The sequence below is a fragment of the Zophobas morio genome, unplaced genomic scaffold, assembly GCF_036711695.1.
Source record: "Zophobas morio isolate AGI-343-1 ecotype UQ-CSIRO unplaced genomic scaffold, CSIRO_AGI_Zmor_V1 ptg000656l, whole genome shotgun sequence".
Classification (NCBI taxonomy): Eukaryota; Metazoa; Arthropoda; class Insecta; order Coleoptera; family Tenebrionidae; genus Zophobas; species Zophobas morio.
In genome coordinates, this window is record NW_026972759.1 from 49,125 (window position 1) to 70,054 (window position 20,930).

The 20,930-nt window shown below is 24.4% G+C and overlaps 3 protein-coding genes and 3 long non-coding RNA genes across 6 annotated transcripts; 4 read left to right on the top strand and 2 right to left on the bottom strand.

The window, feature by feature from the left end:
* The first annotated feature begins 1,865 nt into the window (after positions 1–1,865).
* Positions 1,866–3,439, top strand: LOC135121648 (ras-related protein rab-11.1-like). Its single transcript, XM_064045949.1, has 10 exons — positions 1,866–1,891; positions 2,174–2,238; positions 2,290–2,382; positions 2,478–2,546; positions 2,630–2,672; positions 2,748–2,854; positions 2,980–3,047; positions 3,110–3,200; positions 3,256–3,323; positions 3,374–3,439. The coding sequence occupies exons 1-10, from the start codon at positions 1,866–1,868 to the stop codon at positions 3,437–3,439; spliced, it is 696 nt and encodes a 231-aa protein (XP_063902019.1).
* Positions 3,440–3,709: 270 nt separating this feature from the next.
* Positions 3,710–4,354, bottom strand: LOC135121662 (uncharacterized). The gene is made up of 4 exons (XR_010279078.1): positions 4,190–4,354; positions 3,984–4,128; positions 3,849–3,897; positions 3,710–3,780 (listed from the first exon to the last, which is right to left on the bottom strand). It is a non-coding gene; the product is annotated as an uncharacterized LOC135121662 (long non-coding RNA).
* A 1,374-nt stretch (positions 4,355–5,728) lies between these two features.
* On the top strand, positions 5,729–6,257 carry LOC135121660 (uncharacterized). The gene is made up of 4 exons (XR_010279077.1): positions 5,729–5,820; positions 5,905–5,989; positions 6,161–6,194; positions 6,246–6,257. It is a non-coding gene; the product is annotated as an uncharacterized LOC135121660 (long non-coding RNA).
* Positions 6,258–7,788: 1,531 nt separating this feature from the next.
* Positions 7,789–8,340, top strand: LOC135121655 (uncharacterized). Its single transcript, XR_010279074.1, has 4 exons — positions 7,789–7,864; positions 7,928–7,969; positions 8,121–8,189; positions 8,251–8,340. It is a non-coding gene; the product is annotated as an uncharacterized LOC135121655 (long non-coding RNA).
* A 597-nt stretch (positions 8,341–8,937) lies between these two features.
* On the top strand, positions 8,938–12,075 carry LOC135121649 (probable cytosolic iron-sulfur protein assembly protein CIAO1 homolog). Its single transcript, XM_064045950.1, has 10 exons — positions 8,938–8,959; positions 9,182–9,226; positions 9,331–9,399; positions 9,720–9,770; positions 9,822–9,910; positions 10,386–10,434; positions 10,484–10,573; positions 10,645–10,789; positions 11,427–11,478; positions 11,925–12,075. Exons 1-10 carry the CDS (start codon positions 8,938–8,940, stop codon positions 12,072–12,074), a joined length of 762 nt encoding a protein of 253 aa, XP_063902020.1. The 3' UTR covers position 12,075.
* A 1,833-nt stretch (positions 12,076–13,908) lies between these two features.
* LOC135121650 (uncharacterized) lies at positions 13,909–19,440 on the bottom strand. The gene is made up of 7 exons (XM_064045952.1): positions 19,389–19,440; positions 19,214–19,252; positions 17,160–17,225; positions 16,311–16,352; positions 16,137–16,248; positions 15,961–16,084; positions 13,909–14,065 (listed from the first exon to the last, which is right to left on the bottom strand). The coding sequence occupies exons 2-7, from the start codon at positions 19,247–19,249 to the stop codon at positions 13,909–13,911; spliced, it is 537 nt and encodes a 178-aa protein (XP_063902022.1). The 5' UTR covers positions 19,250–19,252; positions 19,389–19,440.
* Positions 19,441–20,930: the final 1,490 nt, after the last annotated feature.

Below are 20,930 nucleotides of genomic sequence, written 5' to 3' on the forward strand. Positions count from 1 at the left end.
TTTGTAAAGCAGTTAGTAGTAGAAGAGATGGACAGTTTCCTGTTAAATAAAAAGGTCTCAGTTTTTATCTAATTGTGTAGTGAAGTCACGTTCCTTTAGTCGTTAACTTTTTCAAAATTTTCACCATTGTTGATCACTGAGCCAAGCTAATCCTAAGACCTTTCTTTTAAAGAGGATAACTTATGAAACCTTCTGTTATATGTATGTTCTATTCTAAGCCTTGGATTCTCGCTTCTTCTTGAAACATTGTAATCCTGATAAAACAGAGTAATCTTTGTATTAGAAAAACTGGCGTGGTTATTTCTTAACTTTTAATAATTTGATGGGCGCTTTAAGTAAAATCCTGTCATAGATGTAAACAATTGATGTTAATAATTTTTACCGGGTTTTCATAAAACCAGTTTATGTCTGTGATGTTATTTTTAAATCAAATTTTTTTAATTAAGCCTTTTCAGCCTATAACTCTAATATAAGCCAACATAAAATTTTAAAAGGAAAACTATTAATATTGAAGTCTGTTGTTTTGCACAATGGCTTTCATGTTACAACGCATACAAAACATAATCTAACTCGTTACCAGATATAAATTGATACTACCATTTTTTAGTAAAACAATTTCTCTTAACCTAGTAAAAAATACTTATTCAAAAACATTTAAACTTTAAATATTTACTAACTGCAATTAAAACACTTGCTCGCCAAAGTATATATAATCGAAATTCAGTTAACCAATAGGTAAGCAGAAATAATTGACTGCTTTAAAAGTAGTATACTTTGGATATTTAACTCTAATAATAAATTTTCAAGTCATTCTGCGCTTTTTAAAACGGTTTTACAATCCTTTCATTTTACTAAAGTTTTAGTCATACATCCCTCGCGGTACCCGTTTGCTTTTTGTTTAAAGTCTACCACTCACTTTATGCAGCACTAATATTCAAACTATCTTTAAATCCCATTAAAATAACAACACTACAATCTACTGCAAATTAAGGCCGAATCTAAAAATAGTCTATTATAGTTACGTAATAAAATTACTTGCAACTACAAAGTTAAAATACTTCACTAGTTTATTATAATTAGAGGTTTTAAAATTAAATTTCTTAAAGTTACTCATACAGACATTTTATCGGTTGTATTTCGAAATATATATTTTTTTTGAATTTAAAATAATTTACTGATGTAGCCCTCACAAATTTTACAACAAAAATAAAATTTATGTTCAAAAATTGTTAATAAAGTTACTATAATTATATGGATTTAGTGGAAATAACTCTGCGTAACAAGTTTTGTAATTTTAAAAGACTGCTCTGTGATCAATAATGTTTGGGGATGCCACAGATTTTAGGTAGCACTACCATACTAGAACACCTCGTCATATAACACTTGCTCTTAATTATTTAGTATTAACAAAGAAATAAAAGTTTTAAGCAGCAGCTTTTAAATTTACATATATAAAATCACCGGGACTATGTTTTAAGCTTGCATTTTTGTCAAGACACTGCGTATCAATTCATAATTAGCCGCTAAAGTATACAAAATCCAAGGTAACATTGAATATAGTCGAGCTCCGGCCAGAATTTTTATTACCTTTGCGCCAGCTACTCAGTTAATTTATGCTGCCTGGCTTACGTTATGTCAGCTTGTCAGTTACAAAATGAGCAACGGTGAACTACTTTCACGTAACGACCAATACAAGTATTATTGTATATATTGACCATTCAGCTTTTATCTAAAATAATATATTTGCTAAAAATAATTATTTTTGTTAAATTAATTCAATTTAATAAAAACGATATTTGTGTTATTATTAGAGCTTAAGTGCTTGTTAAATGTCTTGGTTACAAATAATACATAACAAACACAATATGAATAATATCCGCGTAGCAACTAAGTGAGTTAAGGACATATTTAGGGTAAAGATTACAGGTTAAATAGGTAAACTCATAACAAGTTTGCTGTTGCCGCTGTAACTCAGCGCTTAAAAGTATTGACGCGCAAAGTCAAATTTTTTGGTTATTTTTTATTGCTTTTTTTTACTTAAGCTTTTTTTTAATTACCATTTTTTCAAGGCGGGGCTCTTTTTTCGGTCTTTGATATGTACGTATACCATCTCGCCCTCATAAATTTTATTAAAAAAAATTGCTCAGCCAATAATCACCGTACGCTTTCATAGAAAAGCGGTTAATTTTTGTGACTCTCTAATTATCGTAATGGAGGACTACGACTACTTGTTCAAAAGTAAAATTTTTAGAAAAAATTGAATATCTCAATTATTTTCTCTCCATATAGTTGTTATTATCGGGGATTCTGGTGTAGGGAAAACAAATCTTCTTTTGAGATTTACCAAAAATGAATTTCAAATGCAATGTGCTTCAACTATCGGTGATTTAGTGAACTATACAATCGCTTTGAATGACATAATTTTTTTATTTTTAAAATTTATAATAAAATGTTTTATATTTACTATTATTGTTCAGGGGTAGAATTTGCTACAAAATGCATAAAGATTGGTGGAAAGATTGTTAAAGCTCAAATTTGGGACACTGGTTATTATTTTTTTTTATTTTCCATATTGATATTGTTGAAAATATGAATTCTTTTTTACCCCATCACTTAACTATTTAAAAAGCCGGTCAAGAGCGTTATCGAGCTATCACGAGTGCTTATTATAGGTAATAAATTTTACAAATTATTTATTTATCGATTTCATGTTCACTATTTTATAATTTAAATAAAATATATTTTAGAGGCACTGCTGGCGCTTTAATAGTTTATGATACTGCTAAACGTTCCACTTTTGATCATATTCAACGATGGGTTAAGGAACTGCGCGAGCATCTTAATCCGAACACTGGTTTTATACTAATTATTAATTTTTTAAAAGGCATGATTATAAATTACGATATTATCACTATAAAAAGTCTTTTGTTTTATAAAAATTTTAATTATTTAAATTAATTCTTTTACTATTAAAAATAGTTGTGATGCTTGTGGGAAACAAAAGTGATTTACGTCATCTCAGGGAAGTTTCTAAAGATACAGCCGAAGTTTTTTTGTATTTTTAATTTTTTGTGTAAAAATTTAAGTTTTTGTAAATATATTTATTTAGGCTTTTGCCGAAATGAACAAATTTCTTTTTATTGAGACTTCTGCGCTTGACTCTACTAACGTCGAAGAGGCCTTCACTTATCTTTTAAATGGTTACCATTTTTATTTATAATTTTTATAAAATTGAATCTTTTGTACTTTTTATAGAAGTTTATAAAGTTGCATCACAAAGGCATTTGTCCAATACTGAAGAAGAACTTAATAACATTTTGAAGGCAAAAAAATTTATTTATTTTTAAAAAAGCTTTTTATACAGCTGTTTTAGGAAACTGAAAAAATAAAATTTCCAAGTTTAGAATCGCCGAGTGCTCAAAAAAAATCATGCTGCTAATAAATTTATTAAACAAAAATAAAAAAAAGAAAGTTTATTACTTAATAAATTAACTATAAGGCATAGCGTCAACTCTCATAAATTTTTTTCTTTTAAACTTTTCGCCTTAGTAGTTAGTTTAAGTAAAAAAATTTTTTACCAATTAAAAAATACAATTTATAGTTTTTTTTTAAGTAATTTCTGAGGAAGTAACTACAGTATAATTCACTACCAGAACAATTTAAGCAGATATCAAAAGTAATAATTTTTATTTTTTAAAACTGAGAAAATGGTGGTTTTTAGCTAGTAGTACCATCTTCGCTGTTGAATTCTTAATTATTCTTCTGACATTTGACTTTATCCTGGAAAATTAAAATTATATGGAAGTTAAACAAAATTTTGGTAAAAAAAAAGCCTTATAAAGACTTACTCGAAGTTCAATATTTTCTAACACTAAACCATACAAGAAGTGAGCAACACTATTATAAATATATTTATTATAAAATTTACAAAAATGTATCTGATAAGCTAATAAAGAAGTTTATAAACACAAGAATTAACTTACAAACAGAGATATAAGGAAAAGAAGCTAAGGTACGAGTCTCTTTGGGATCTAAATAACTTAATTTTTAGTGCATTGCGGGTCATAGGGTCCGAAACATCTGATCTTTGAACCTCATCCGAAAGTTTCCATGAGTTTGAGACCGATTCTTAAAGTTAATAAAAGTCAGTGTCCGTGGTTTTGTTATGTAAAATAAATTTATAAGATACTTATTGTCATGAACAAAATCAGTGTAAACAAGATGCCCAGAAATATTCTTATTTTTGAATAAGGAATACGCCTTAAGATATAGACCACAACTCTTCTTGTAGGAAGACAAAGTAGTGCAACTAATATGGCCTCAATAAGTAAAACGTTAAACTCTATTAATTGAAAACTCATCTTTTGCTTACCGCTTCACCTGCCCGCTGGCATTCCTGTTTTGTATAATTTATTGCGCTGTTTTTACAATAAACCAATAAAAACAGAATTTCTATAGTTCTGCAGGAATATTTTGTTAGAGGTTTCTTTTAATGTTTGCTAGATATATTAACTCATAACTCTATTATTACTGCCATACTTATTATAAATACTTGTTTTTCTGTAGTTATTATTTATTTTATGGAATTTGCTATAAAAAACTTGCTTTATCATATATTTCTCAGTAGTTCGGGTTCATAAACAAGGTTTTAAATTGGTGCTTTTACTAAACCAAAAAATACACTCCCGAGTTTTTAAAAAACTGATTATTTCGGTCGATGAATTAATAGAGTAACTTTTAGATAGCAAACAAGACCAGAAGAGACTTACCTAAAAGTAGAAGAAAAAGTAAATTCCCCAATATTTCAGTGCGGTATTCTGCGACATTACTATAAATCACTCTACTATTAATCATGTCACCTATAATAACAGTAATACTAGTAATTGAAAAAATAGCACTAATAACAAAAGTAATACAAACGTTGACAACAATAGAAATATTATTATTACACTAATATAGATACGAGGTCTTTTACGAACCAAATATGTTCCATACTTCCACTTTCGCAAGACTGTTTTTACAATTTTGTACTAAATTTACCATTTGCACTATTCTATCACACCCCACTTTATATTATTTTACTCTAAATTGTTGCTACTTTTTTAGTCATCACGTTCTTTATATCTTTACATTTTTCCAGTTGTTTTTAACCTTCAAAAAAGAATTATCATCGTGCTGTACCACCAATTCCTTATGATGCTTCAGCCGTTCTCTTTGACCAGCATTAAGCAAAGGCAAACTTCTAAATCATATCCCTAACTTATACAAAAGCGGGTCAGAAGTTAGTTTTATCTTCGTCGTTGTACAATTTTTTAAACCCTTTTCAATAGTTAATATTCTACCATTTAATGTAACCGCTCTGCCACTAATTTTATATTTCAATTTTTTTTTTCATTTTAAAACTTATTTAGTTCGTTTGTAAACATAACTGTGTTAAATCTAATAAACGCCCAATCCCATTCATACTTAGCTCTATGCAAAATATAAAAAAATCCAATTTGCTTAATATTATAATACTTTCTGGACTCGAGATCTATTACTAACTTTTAAATCTTATCTAAACTGGCGTGGACAAAATTTTTTATATATCCTTACCACCTTTTCCAATACATAATCTTTTGGTAAAGTTTTTCCGTATTGGTCTGTCCCACCTTCTTTGTACTCCAATGAAATATTAATTTTTTTTATTCTCTCTTAATATTTTATATACATTAAACAATTAGAACTGTTTATGCAAAATATATCCGCTTATTATTAACGTTTTCCCACTCATTCACGTCATAAAATGATTTTAAAAGACTCCTGGTGATCAAATTTGAGGTAAAAAATATAATTTCTATTTTATAAAAAAAAAATGACAGTACTAAAAATATAATTGACGTCGCCTATAACGAACTCGTTTAGTACGAAGCCTTGGTTAATGCGAATCAAATGTTTTGTCTGCCTTCTGTCTCGGTTGTATTAAACCGATTGGAACCAACGACAGAGTGTTAAACTTGATTTTTCATTCTTTTTTCTTCCAAATTCTGCAACTTTACGTTTTTAGATTCTAAGTAATTTATAATTTTTATAATCGTTAACCTACAGCTTTTTGTAATATACTTAAAATCTTTAATTTCCAATAATTTCTTTTCTAACTCATTTTTAACTTCTAATATAGCACTTTCCATTGTTTTTTTTAGTGTGTCCCAGGAGTATGTTGCATTCTTTTTTATGTGGTAAATAAAATTAGTTTAATTTCACAGGCTTGAAAGACGCCTAGCTTAAGAAAGCTCACCTTAGCATTTGCATTAAAACAAACTTTTAAGGTATTTGTTTCTTTGCTTCACTAACTCATTTTTTTTTGCTACTTATATAGTAATCACTCACCCACTAAAATTAGTTTTTTTAACTCTCGTTACATAAAAGTTTAAGGTTAGCAGAAAGTCCCATTTTACAGAGAGACTTCTATCTTTTTACCATCAAGAAAATAGTAAAGGAATTTGTTAGGTAGCCTACTTATACTTTCGGAATCTATTAAATCAAAGCTTCTATGATATAACCACGATAAAATCATATGCGACTCCTCAAAAATTCATAGGACTCTCAATAACTTCGGCACTTTTTTTGGTTCTGTTAAAAGATTTCACTGTAGAAGTTTTGTGGCTTTATTACTTATTGACAACTTTAAAGAGAGGCAGAAGACGGTATACTCATATTGAATTGGAAAAAGCACTGTTGGCTTTGAATACTCACTTCGTCTAAATCAAGTGAAAACGTCCTCAGAAATTTAAAACGTCAATAAAAATATATTTAAATGTTGTATAGATAATCCCCTTCAAATATATATATACCTAGAAGTTGACGTCAAGTTGCTTCAGGTACTTAAATGCAATTGGTTAAGTTATATTGGCACTCTACGGCCAAACTTACTTCTAGAGCTTTATAGAGCTTAAATATTAAAATTAAGGGAAAAGAAGGCTTTCATTATTTTCAACATCTTTATCAGAAGTTTAAAGAAAATAAAATCTAGAGGTCATCTCTCTCGAAGCTTTTGATATTTGGAAAGCAGATTTCACTAGAAAAAAAATAAATTAGAATTCAGTTTCTTAGAAAAAATGGTCAATCCTTTACTGCTTTTGTTTATATAAATATTATGATTTTAGCTCGACTTTTTTCAAAGGTTGATCTTCTCTGATCATTTTCTAGACTCTATTCAAGTCTGAGAAAATGCTTAGACCATAAGATGACCCGAGACCCTCTTAGCTATTATTTTAAAAATTTAAAAGAACTTTTGAGTGAATATGAGCCGTCTAATTTCAACTTCATTGAGTTATTATACGATCTCAGAACTTCTGGCTTATAAATTTTTTTCCACTTCTAGAATAATAAATTAAAACTTCTTTCTTTTTTTGTCTGTAAATTTGTAGGATGTAAAGTGAGACATAGAGAGCAATCTATGTTTTTATGAGCCTTTGGTTTATTATTAATTTATTTTTGCTTATCTTTACTTTCAAATAATTTTGTACCTAAGAAATTAATAAAGATAATAGGTGATCCCCCCACTTTGGTATTTCTGACGTAAAATATGTTAACGGTAGAGTTAATAGAAGGCTTCAATTTTTTTTACTTTACCTTAGTAAAGCGTCAAACTTTTCCGGTTCTATATTAATTGCTTCTCTAAGAGATAGCAGTAGAGTTCACAGCGTGTCCTACAACTTATAGTTGTTATAACAATAAGTTATAAGGCTCGCGCATAACTGTCAAAACTGCAAGAAACCTCCGGTATGCAAATAGCAAAAATTTGGTCGGAAGAACAGTTTGCTGAGGGGTTTCAGTACATTCTTTGTTATGGGAAAGTTAACTGAACTCTCTATTTTAAAAGGCAGTAACTGATTTTTAATAATTTTTTTTTTAATTTTACTTACTTTTTATACTATAATAATAGGCCATCAGGGTCCCATCTGGGCGGTGGCTTGGCATCCTTCAGGTATATTTTTTCTAAATTTAATCACTTTTAATTAATTATATAGATGACGAACATCGGTATTTCTGCGTAAGTATTGGTTTTATAATAACTTATTTAGAAGTTTTAGAAATAAAGTATAAATTAGATTATTAATTTGTTATAAATATTATAGGTAATATTTTAGCAAGTTGCGGCAGTGATAAAGAAATACGTCTTTGGAAATTAAATCTTGAAAAGGAGGGTACACTTTATATTTTCCCACTCCTCGTAAATCACTTTTATAATTACTTTATATAAATTAGAATGGGATTGTGCTTCAATCTTAAAAGAAGCACATACGAAAACCATAAGATCTGTTTGTTGGTCACCTTGTGGAAAGTTTCTTGCTTCGTGTATTTACGATAATTATAGAATCTTCAACTACTTATTAAAATTTTACTCCTTTATTTTTTTTTATTAACTAAGTTCGTGCCAATAGCGGCTTTAGAGCATTATGGGGAATCCCGTACATTTCACTTGGCTTTAATGTAATAAATATCACGCTTCTTATCAAAAGAGATCGAGTATAGTATTTTTATAATATTTAAATGAAGGCCGATTTTTTTCTTTTTAGGAGATCTTTAACAACTTGCTGTTTCTAGAGATCCAGATTTATTCAAATACTTAATTAAATAATTAAAAATTATATAATTTAAGGGAATTTATAAATATTTTCGTGCTGCCTTATTTTCTAAGAGCTTAGACCTCTACTAGAGATTTTTTATAGCAAAGAATTTTTTGGAAAGAAAAATTAAAATATATGAAAGCAAAACTAACAAAGAACGCTTCATATTCGAAATCGCGCTTTCATTTAGTACAAACGAGAATAATTACTTTATTGGATGAGTGTTTTCAGAGAATGCTTGATTTCTTATTATTATAAATTAAAAGGTTATTCAGAATATGTTAAACTTTTAGATCACTTCATATGACTGTTAAAAAGATTAATAATGAAATCGCTATACACATTTAGTATTTTTTATTTAAAGCTCGCTCATCTACAATCCATTAAAAAATTTGAGAGAAAAAGTTTTTTTAGTTGATGAAATTTGACTTAAACGTTGTCATATATAATTAAGCAGTATGGACAAATAATAAATATATATATTTAATATTTTAAGTGTAAATATTTTTCAAAAAACCCGTTTGCCTAATTTTTATAGTAATTTACTTTTTAATTGATAATAATAATAGGCAGTTTTGATGGTACTACTTGCATTTGGGGTAGAGAGGAAGGAGGTCGTATATATATTGCAGAAATTAGAAATTATGAATAACAATTACACTGATTGCCAATTATTCTCTTCTGCAAAATAAATAATTTAATTAATTTTTTTTTAAAGAATATGAGGTTATAGCGGCTTTGGAAGGTCATGAAAATGAAGTAAAACGTGTTTGCTTTTCACCTGCAGGTAACTTTTTGGCACAATTTCTAATAAATTTTTTGACAGATAATTTAGGAAAAATAGTTGTATAAATTATTTAAATGTACATAGGAAATTATATTTTTTCAGTTATTTATTACTTAAAGTTTTTCTTAAAAAATTTTTTTTTTAAGTTTTTTGATAAGTTATGATGCTTTTACTATAAGGTAGGGAAACCATTTTTAATTATTATATGGTTAGAATTTATATATATCGTTATATTTTTTTTGTGTATTTGCCTTATTTTAGAGAGAATTTGGTTCATTTCTTTGGTTAGAAACAATTTTAATGTTATTGTCGCACTATAGAAGAGTTACTAGCTACATGTGGTAGAGATAAATCCGTTTGGATCTGGGCAGGTAATTTATAATAATAATAAATAATAGTAATAATAATAATTTTATTAAAAGTTGAAAAGAATAATGAGTTTGAGTGCGTCTCTGTTCTACAGGAACATAATCAAGATGTGAAGTGCGTCGTGTGGCATCCGACTTCTCCGGTAATATAAATTTTATGTATATTTTTTTGTTACACATAAAATAGTTATATTATAGCCTTTAGTACTATTTTTATTATTAACCAAATTTATTAATCTTAATAAAGAAAACATTTATTTTACAAACAAAAATAAAAAGGGAATCAATTTTTTTTGGATTTTAAAAGTAATATGTAATTCCGCATATTTAGAATTTTAAACCAAATTTTTGCAAACAGAAAATAAAATGTGGATTAACTTCTTTGGATTATAAATTTAATTTTTTAAAAACAAAATTGAAACTTGGATCACTTTCTTTAAACTTTTAGATAATTTTTCCCAAACAAATAAATTGTAAATCAATTTTTTTTTGAACTTAAAATTTAAATTTTTACCAAAATTGTAAATCACATTCTTTTGATTTAATTTTTAGGCAAAATCATTTTTTCGTATTTTAAATAATTTCAGTAAGCTATTATTACTTTTATTGGTTATTTAGATTTTAGTCTCGTGTGGATACGACGACCTTATTAAACTTTATGCTGAAGGTTATAAAATTTTAATTATAATTGCGAACTTTTATTATGTTATTATAAGAGGAATACGACTGGGAATGCTATGAAACTCTAGAAGGCCACCAATCCACAGTGTGGGAAGTTTCATTTAATTCCAAAGGAAACAAAATGGGTATTGAAAATTCTAAATCCCTACAAATTTTTAATATATTATTAATTATCTAAATTTAATTTTTATAAAAGTTTCTTGCAGTGAGGATGGAAATCTAAAAGTCTGGACATCCGTTTCCAACGCTTCGCTTAGGAAGCCTTCTTATAGCTGTACGGCGACGGTAGCCGGGCTGCACACGAGAGTTGTATACTCGCTTACATGGAACTGTAACGATGAGTTATTATTATTGTTGAATTAGTACTTTTTTATTTATTTATAACTTTTTAATAAGAGATTTATTATTCTTATTGTTTAATACATTTTTTATTCTATAACTTTTTTTATGAGTTCTTTATTATCATTTTATACTTTATTATCTGCTTATATGCTTATTATTTATAACTTCTTTATAATAGACTTTATTATATTATTATATAACTTTTTTTGAAATAGGCTTTATTATTATTATTCATAATATTTTATATATTACAATATATGTAATTACTATTATTCTTTTTAAATTTTTTATATTATTATTATTATTATTATCATTTATAACTATTTTTATTGCATACCTTAAATTCTTTGGAAATTTTCTATATCGCTCCTTCTATAATAATCCACTTATCACCCTTTTATATTGCGTATTCTATTATTGTTATTGATAACTTTTTTATCTCATATTATTACTAATAACATTTTTCATTGTATAACTTTAATGTTATTATTTTGTTATTTTATAATTATATATATAAAATATTAAATTTTTTTAAATGAGCTGAATAGTAGAACTTTTTTTGCTTATCGATATTATGAACTTTTAAGTGATTTTCTTTTTTAATATAAAATATTTTTATATACTGATCGACGATAGACTTTTATCGACTGGCGCTGGCGACAATTTCATTAGAATTTTTAAAAAAGCGGTAATTATTTATTATTTCATTATATATTTAGATTAAAATATAAATGTTCTACTTCCTACATTTTTTTTGTTAACGGAAAAATATATTTTTATAAAAAATATTTATTATGAAGGAAAATAAAACTTTATTATTAATAAACTTTAAAACCTTTACACTTTAAATATATACGAATTTTTATATAAATAGATAAGTGACTAGCTTATAACTGCTTTTGATCTACTACGTGGTAGTTATGCTTAATTTTAAAGTGTGATTCTACATGTAGCTATATACGAAGCGTTGACATGATTATTATTTTTATATGAAACAATTTCTCTACTTATTTTTATATTAAAAGCAGAAATTTTATTTATTAAAAACCTTTTTATGTATAAAACTTAAATTTATTAATAATATAAAAAAATTCTATTAAAACTTTTTTTTCCACTTAAAAAACTGGGCAAAAGGCTGTAGAAAATGAAAACTTTAGACTGATGGATCTCAGCGATGCTCATAAAAATGATGTGAACTGTGTGAGATGGCATCCGGTCGTCCCCAATATATTGGCTTCCTGTGGAGACGATAAAACTATAAGAATATGGAAGTATCAATATTAAAGTAAAGCTTATAAAGTAATTAATAATAATAATAAAATGATAAACAGAATAAATTTCTTGTATATACTTTTAAAGTTTATATTAGTAGTTTAATATTTAAATTTGTTTATAAAAATTCATGTAGAAAAGATGTAGTAACAGAGAAGTAATTTAAGCAAATTTCATTGGAGATGATTACTAAAAAAGGTACAATATTACGAGTTCTCTAAAATAAACCAACAGTTGGCTAAATAAACTACTATTCTTACAAATTTTTTTTTACGCGCTTTACAGTTTTAATGACTTATTGAGTTTTAAATTTTCTTTTTTTTTAAAAATTAAATAATTTTACAAAACTAAATAATTATTTAATAGTAACACGTGGTTCATTTCATTGTTTTTTTATGTCGTGTTGCGGTTTTTAAGGTGGAAAGCAGTTCAACACCTGCTTTATAAAGCGCGTAACACGTGGACACTACAACAAAATTAGCCCGTTTAAAAGTTTATTATATAAAAAAAAGTTCTCTTTTTATGTAAATAAAATACAGCAGTAAAAAAAATTGACTACCTTTCTTTGTAAAGAATCAAATGTTTTTGTGTATGGTCACACGCCACTAATAAGGCGGTCTCACCATCTCGAGAATAAGCTAATAATCCCCCCCCCCTCATCTTAACTTTATAATAAAATAAAAGCTTATAGAGAAAAGTAATAAAAATTATTCAAAGCTTTATGATGTTAATAAATAAAATAAAACAAAACGGATGAACGCGTGCAAAAAGCGGAAAGCAAGTATGATAAGGCCACGTGTAATATATATATAAGTTACACATGTTTTCATGGATGATGAATATTAATAGAATAAGTAGTTACAATAAAGAGATTTTTTATAATCAATAAAATTTACATTTTTCATTATAATTGATGTCTGCCCCCAAAAGAATTATTTTTGTCGATTTTATAATGAATCAAAAGTGTTTAAAGCATAATATTTAAAGAAAGTGTATTTTACATAAAAAAGTTTGTTGGGTATCATAAAAAAAAAAAACATTGTAATGGCTTTCAGAAAAGCACTGTAACTCAAATAATTATTTAAAGAAAACTTAAAATTGATAAACTTGATAATTTTATAAGTATATTTCATTACTAGAAATATATAAAGTTGTTGAAAATATAATAATATTTGACAAAATTTTATTCTTATAAATAAAATTATATTAAAGTTTTATAAAATTAAATATTTTGGGCTCTTCCTTGTCTAACCAGGCAACTGCGGTCGGTTGGGCTTTTAGTGATAGTAAAGAAAGCTACCGTTAGATTCCTCTTTTGGCTTGTGCCTAGCATTGTACACTCTTCATGTTCGTAAGAGTTTCTGTGTCGTCCCCAGGAACATGTTGTGTAAGCGGTCGAAAAAAATTTGTCCTATATACACAAAATTCGCGTCTTCCGTCGCTCTTATTCCTGGCGGGCTGCAAATGGTTTCGATCTATGTAGCTCAATAGGTTGCCATTCAAAGGTGGATTAATGTATAAAAGTAAACTACTATTATATCGGGTCATGTCACTCTCTACGACTTGAAAGGTCTTAAGTAACTCTTTAGCTAATGCTTCTAAAGCACGGGACAATTTTTAATAATTTAAAAGTTATTTTAAATGAATTTATATAGAAATTTCTCATAAGAAAATTATTATTATTAGTGAATGTTATTTGTATAGTACAAAAAGCAGACTCGTCTTTATAAATATATGCGCATCTCGTGATAATTACAGTCAATAACGTCTATTATAAAAATAAATCATGCATTTTATTGATTTCTGAGATTTCTACATATATACTTGCATAACAGCGCCTTCGACTTTATCCTTTTTTTACGACTGTAGGCGTAAAGCAATACAATAAACCTGTTTCTGCTCCTTTTCTACTTTTACAGCATGGGTGAAGGCGGTAGAGATAATATATGGCGAATAATAATAGGTGATAATTTTTTGTTCCGTAGAGGAAGTGCGAGACGAACCTAAAACACGTGTTTAGACACGTGGCACCTAAAAGACAAACTGATATGAATACGTGATTTTTTAGAGTTAACTCGAACAATGTATATTATACTACGCGTGCTGTAGACAAGAATTAACGAAAAGTTCTCGTTACAAAAAAATTTGTTTGTAAAAATATGATTCATAATTTTATTATTGTAATATAAAAATTACAAATGAAATTATAAAGTTTTATAAAATGAAATAAATTAATATTTTAAATACTATTACCTAAAGGTTCTCATAAAAAATTATATAAAAACAGTCAAAAAAAATAATTTATTATTATTTTTAAAATTTATAAGTATCGTAATATATAAAAATATTATCAATTTAATATAAAAAAAAATAAAGAAATTCAACGAAAAGCTGCATCACAATAATAACTTGCTTAAACAGTCGAAAATACGATTCGTATATAAATTTAACAAAGTAATGCACGAGAAAATATTTTATTGGCTAGCATAGAAAATAATATTATTATTAATACAGCATTAACAATATAATATTTGCTATAGTCTTCTTCTTGTTCCCAAACGCTTTTTTCTCTTTTTAGTATTGTCATTATTATTATTATTATTATCCTCGATATTACTTTCATTATTATTAGTACTGTTACGTTTCTTTCTTTCTTTGTTATTGCCATTATTATAATTATTATTACTTTCCTCATTATTATTATTATCAATAGTTTTTGACGTATAAAATTCGTTTTTCATAATATTTTCAATTCTCAAACTTTCATGACATCTCTTTTTTTCTATTTCTGTCTGTCATATTATAATATAAGAATTTTATGTAAAAAAGTTCTATAAGTAAAACTTTTATTATTTGAATACCTTTATATCTCATATTTTCTTTAAAAGAAACTTTTAATTAATATATATGTTTATAAAAATATATATAAAACTTATTATTATTATTTTAATATCTCTTATACCTCATTATAAATTTTCTTAAAAAGAAACTCTTTATTACGGTATATATATAAATATATAAAAAACAAACATTATTATAAATATATATTAATAGTATATATAATATTATAACTATTAATAAGGATTTTGCTGTTTGAAAGGAATTATTATAATAGTTTGAATAGTCCTTGAGCGCTTCAAGTATTCTTCATTAACGCAAATAACATATAAAAAAGTAATAATAAGTAAATATTATATAAAAAATATATTTTCGAAATATTTTAATGAATATTTTAAAAAAAAAAAAAGAAATATATATAAAAATAAATACAAATAAAAAGTTTGCAAAAAAACTTTTAATACATATATAAGTCTTTATTATAAAAGTAAACAAAAAGTTACTGAATATTACTTTTAAAAATTAATTTCATTAAAGGTGTTTAAAAAATTATTTCTTTTGTATTTTCAAATAATATAATGATAATGAAAACTGAAGCAATAAAAAAAAGTCTTTACTTATTCAATAGTTATGATAATAATAGTAACAAATAATTATAATAATATGATAATAATAAATATAAGTGATGAAAATAATAACAATAAACATGAAAGTATAATAATAATTAAATATAAGTTAAAACAATAATAATATAATAAATATTATAGTGATAATAATATTATTAAGTAACTCATTTTTTTGTATCTTTTCAGTATTGCAAGAAGAAAACTTGACGCACTTTGCGTTAATAACTTCTTTTAAAAAAGGAGAAGCAGCGGCGGGATACTTAAATAATAGTAATGATGATTGAATGACAAGTAAATAAATAAATTAGAAACAAAAAAATTTTAAAGTTAATATTTTGTTGAATGAAAACTTTTAATGTAAATAAATATATAATAATAAACTTTATTATAGAAAAAAAACGCATACGTTTGTAATAGAATTTTTTTTTCTATACGAAATAAACAGGCGCGACATAGCACGAGTAGAAGCGACGTATAAAAGTCTGCGTTCCTCCTCACTATTTGCATTGCTGCGATGAGGAATAATATTTTCCTCGCAGTCCGGAATAAACACGACTTCTGCATTTATAATTTTTTAAATTTAACACTGAATCCTAATTGGTTGTTGTACCCCATTCAAGCCCTTTAGAGGTGTGCATTGTGCAAATAGCAACGGCGCTTTGAGGGCTGCTTACGTCGTTATTATTATGATTACCGGAGCCAAGAGAGGTTTGCGTTAGAAACTTATAGCCCGGTTTTTTTATGAAACTGTTTTTTTTTTTTATCATAAGTATCATTATTTTACCTGCACGAGACAGCTGCAGACCTTTAAGTTTTTCGGTAATGACTTTAGAATATTTAAGAAAAGAATAAATTTTACAATAAAAATAATAATAATAATAATTAATAATAATAATAATATAATAAAATAATTAGTTAATTAAATAAATGAATAAATTTATTACGTAAAAATAAGATTTACAGATACTTAATAAATAGAAAAATAAAATATATACTCTTTATTTATAAAAAATTTTATATAGTAAAATTAAAAATAAATATATTTATAATTAAGATTAAAAAATATAGAATTTATTTTTTAATAAAAATTGTAATATTTCAGTAGTCTTTAGAAGAATCGCACTCTTTTTCATTGCATATCTTATTATAATAGAAAACGGATGGAAATAGTTATATAATAATAATATTAATAAACTTTTATTCCAACTTACCAGCTTTGCTTACTTACTTCACTTTACTATTCTGCTTGCAAAAATATGAATGCGTCGTAAAAATTAAAATATAATGGATAATAATTATCATCATAAAAATATTAACACATCCGCTCATGCTTATCAATAATAAATATAATAAATTAGAAAATAAATATAATAATGTTAAAAAATAATATATAACTATTATTAATAATAATAGAAAAATAAATAATAATAGAAAAAAAAAATTTTTTTTATTTTTCTATTATTATTAACAAATAAGTCAATAAATTTAATAATATAATAATAATATTAATAAATAATTTTAATATAATAAAAACAAGATTTACTTTAATTTATATTAGAAATAATAATAACAAAAATATAGATTAAAAAAATGATAATAATAAATAATGGTGGTAATAATATAATAAAAAAACCTCATAATGGTCATTAAAAGTTATAGCAATATTAAAAAGCTCAGCCACTTTGCTGGACGCCATCATCTTTTTATAATATATTTTTCATAATTATTACGTTTTTAATTATTTATATCTCATGTTTTACTTTCTTTAAAGTAATTTATTTGAAACTGCTTTATATATTATTTTATAAATATTATTATATTCATTTATTGATTCATTTTTTATTATAATAAAATAATTTTTTTTATATACTATTTAATATTATTATTAATATTTTTTGTTTTATTTATAAATACTTCACGTTTATTTTTTATAATAATTTCTTTAAAACTGCTTTATTTTTTATTAATATTAAATTTTTAATATTTTGTGTTTTATTAAGTAGTATTTCATGTTTTTTATTATATATTTTAATAATTTTTTTATTTCATGTCTTCTTTTATATTATAATTCATTATAAATTTCTTTAACTATTATTTAAATTTTAAATTATTATTATTTATACGTCTTCATTATTTATATTTATGTATTATTTTTTTATAATTTACCTAAATTCATTATTTCTTTATACTTTTTTTTGAATATTAATTTAAAAAATTATTTTTATTAAAAATTATTCAATATTTCTTGGTTTATATTCTTATTATTATTTATATTTCATGTTTTATTATCCTTTATTTATTTTATTAGATTTACCTCATTCATATTACATTTCTATTTTTATTATATAATAAAATTTCTTATTATTTATTCGTCTTTAAGTTTTCCTTTTATATTTTATTTATTCTTATAATTTATATATTGAGTTTAATTTAATTATTATTATATTCTTATTTAATATTATATAATAATAAATTTTCTTTATTTATTATTAATATTTTTATTATTATTTACTCGTCTTTATACCTAATTTTCAATTTTTAATTTCTTTATTTATGATATTATTTACTTATTATTAGGAATTTATTGTTATTTTTAATATATAATAAAAATTTTCTTGATTTGCTACATAAATTTTGTATCCATTACTATTTTTATTCGTTTTGATTATTTTTTTTAATGTTATATTATTCCTTATAATTTACATATTTTATTTCCATTATTGTTATTATATAATAAGTTTTCTTTATTTATTATGTAAATTTTATATTTATTATTATTCAGATTTCAAGTTTCATTATTTTTATAACATATTAAAAAAAATATTTATTTCTATTTTAATTTTTTAAAAAATATTAATTGTTTTTTCTAATAGATAATTTAAATCTTTTCATATATTACTTTTATTTATTATTATAATATATTTAAGTCTTCTTTATTTATTAATTTTATATTATTATTATTACTTATTTGTGTTTACTGTAAACATTATATTTTTATTTTAGATAATAAATATAAATCTTTTTTATTTAATATTAATATTTTATTATTGTTATACTTTATTATAAATTTCTATTATAATATAAAAATCTTCTTAATTATTTATTGTTTGAATGTTATTTTTAATTATTATTTATTTAAATTTTCTTCTTAATAATTTTTATTGAATATATAATTAATAGATTTTGATTTTATTTATGATTATTAGTATTTTCTTTACTTTTTTTCAAAACCAGTACGTTTATATAATATTTAATATTATTTACTATTTATCAGTACTTAATAATATTTTATTACAAAAGTTTTATTAAAGACACAACTACCAAGTTTTTCATATTCACTATTTTTGTTATATAAGGAATAAGTTTTATTATTACTATGATGTCTTAAACTTTTTATTTCCATTTATTATTTTAATATTATTTATATAAAAACATTTTTTATATTTTTTAATTACAAAAGTTTTAAAACAGCACAACTATTATAGTTTTTCGTATTCTTTATTATTAATATTAGAATTTCAATTTTTATGAAATAGTTATTTTCTTTAAATTATTATTATTTATGCAAACTTTTATAAGTAAATGTTTAGCAAATATATTTTATTTATAGTTTTTATTGTTACTTATTCAAAACTTTTTTATTTATAGTCGTTATTGTATTATATTATCTACTAAAAAAATTTTTACCTCTTCACCTAAAATTTCTATAATAACACGAAGCATTTCCTAATAAAATTTAAAAAAAAGTTAAAAAAGTAATAAATTGCGTATTTATTATTAAAAATAAAATTTATTTTATAATAAAAAAAATATCAAAAGTAAAAAGGGAAAAAAAAATTTATAAAAAATTGACGTGTATAACCGACACTGGCGCGTCATTGATGCAAAGCAACTGTAAATGATCGAGTAACTTTGTTAATGAGATTAAAGTTTTTAATTGTTGAGACGAAAAACGCCAATCATTTTGCTAAAAAAGCAAATAAATTTCCAATGGTGAAAAAATATATTAAACTACATAATTAGTCCAAAATGTTTGGAAAAATTGCAAGAAATCTTTCGTAGACCAATCGTTTATTAGTTTATTCAAAAAATTTAAACACTTTACGCCCAATCCTGAAAGAAAATATAATATAAGAAATACAACAATGAGACCTTTCAAAAAATATATGGCATATTAATAACTATTTTTATGAATATTGTTTAATTAAAAAAATTAAAGTTATTATAATGAATTATATAAAAAATATTTTCACTATTTATAAAAAAGATAATTTTAATGAAATATTTTTATATGAAGATTGAGAAAAAAAATTAAAAATATTAAAAAAAAATGGAATATAACCAAAAGTAATAATAAATAATGAAGAGTCAGCAAAATACAAAAACTAGCGAAATTCTTCAATAGTGTTATAATAAACCTTTTGCGGCTAATATGATTCGTTCAAAAGACACGTGGTCTCTAGAGTTTGCCACTAATCGCAGAAAAGCAAGTACATCCTTGCAGGAAAATAAATTAGGCGATTCCAATAAAGAATGATCAAGTTAATCACGTGCTTTAATTTCTTTATTATCGTAAAGTTTTTGGCCGCCAATGATAGTATATGGAATATTGCCTTCAGTAAAACATTTTTCGAACTCGCGCATTTGATAGGCTGAAAGTACCAAATAAACAAACAGTTATCATAAACACAAGGAGAAGAAATAAATACAAAAGGTTACTATAGTAACAAGGTAAATAAAAAATTTATACATAAATAGAATTATTTTTATATTAAAGTAATAAAATATTTATTTAATAATATTTTCACTAAAATATATTTAAAAAAAAGGAAAAAACGGTAAACAAATAAAAAAAAACCTGAACGCACAAGAAGAGCTACTGAAAAGGCGCCCGTATCACGTGCATAAAATTTCTTTATTTTTTTGGCGATAGAGGACGCCTGCGCGTGGCTGTCATTGAATTCTTTCAAAGATACTCTTTTTCCCGCCCTTTTTTGCGCACTCACGAGGGTTTTTGGCTGGTCAATGCGCTGAGCGCTTTTCAGCAAAAGTGTTGAAAAGTCGAGTATATTTTGCGTAGAGCGATAGTTTTTCTTTACAAAAGTTTAACGACAATTAATGATAAAATATATATATATTTATTAATAAGTAATAATAATAATGATATAGAAATAATAAGAAAATATAGTCAAAAAAATATTTCACTAAAATAATAACAAAATAAATTTGTAATGACTAAATTTTTAGCCAATAAGCGGCAACTTGAGCGTTCCGTGAAATTCTAGTTTCTTTATAATAATTGAAAGTTTGCAGAAATGAGTACATCAAATGATTAACATAAAATTTTATTCAAAATTTTATAATAATGAAAACTTTTATAAATTATTTAATATAAAGAATAGCA

What these genes read in the sequence shown, in the direction of transcription:
- LOC135121649 (XM_064045950.1), top strand. Translation starts at nt 8,938, where the DNA reads ATGAAATCGCTATACACATTTA. An exon ending in GAAATCGCTATACACATTTA is followed by an intron (nt 8,960 to 9,181) that starts GTATTTTTTATT and finishes TAATAATAATAG; the next exon opens with GCAGTTTTGATGGTACTACT. An exon ending in TTGGGGTAGAGAGGAAGGAG is followed by an intron (nt 9,227 to 9,330) that starts GTCGTATATATA and finishes TTTTTTTTAAAG; the next exon opens with AATATGAGGTTATAGCGGCT.
- LOC135121650 (XM_064045952.1), bottom strand. Translation starts at nt 19,249, where the DNA reads ATGCTTCGTGTTATTATAGAAATTTTAGGTGAAGAG. An exon ending in TCTGCAGCTGTCTCGTGCAG is followed by an intron (nt 16,249 to 16,310) that starts GTAAAATAATGA and finishes CCGGGCTATAAG; the next exon opens with TTTCTAACGCAAACCTCTCT. An exon ending in CTCTAAAGGGCTTGAATGGG is followed by an intron (nt 16,085 to 16,136) that starts GTACAACAACCA and finishes TTATAAATGCAG; the next exon opens with AAGTCGTGTTTATTCCGGAC.
- LOC135121648 (XM_064045949.1), top strand. Translation starts at nt 1,866, where the DNA reads ATGAATAATATCCGCGTAGCAACTAA. An exon ending in GCAATGTGCTTCAACTATCG is followed by an intron (nt 2,383 to 2,477) that starts GTGATTTAGTGA and finishes ATTATTGTTCAG; the next exon opens with GGGTAGAATTTGCTACAAAA. An exon ending in TTTCTAAAGATACAGCCGAA is followed by an intron (nt 3,048 to 3,109) that starts GTTTTTTTGTAT and finishes ATATTTATTTAG; the next exon opens with GCTTTTGCCGAAATGAACAA.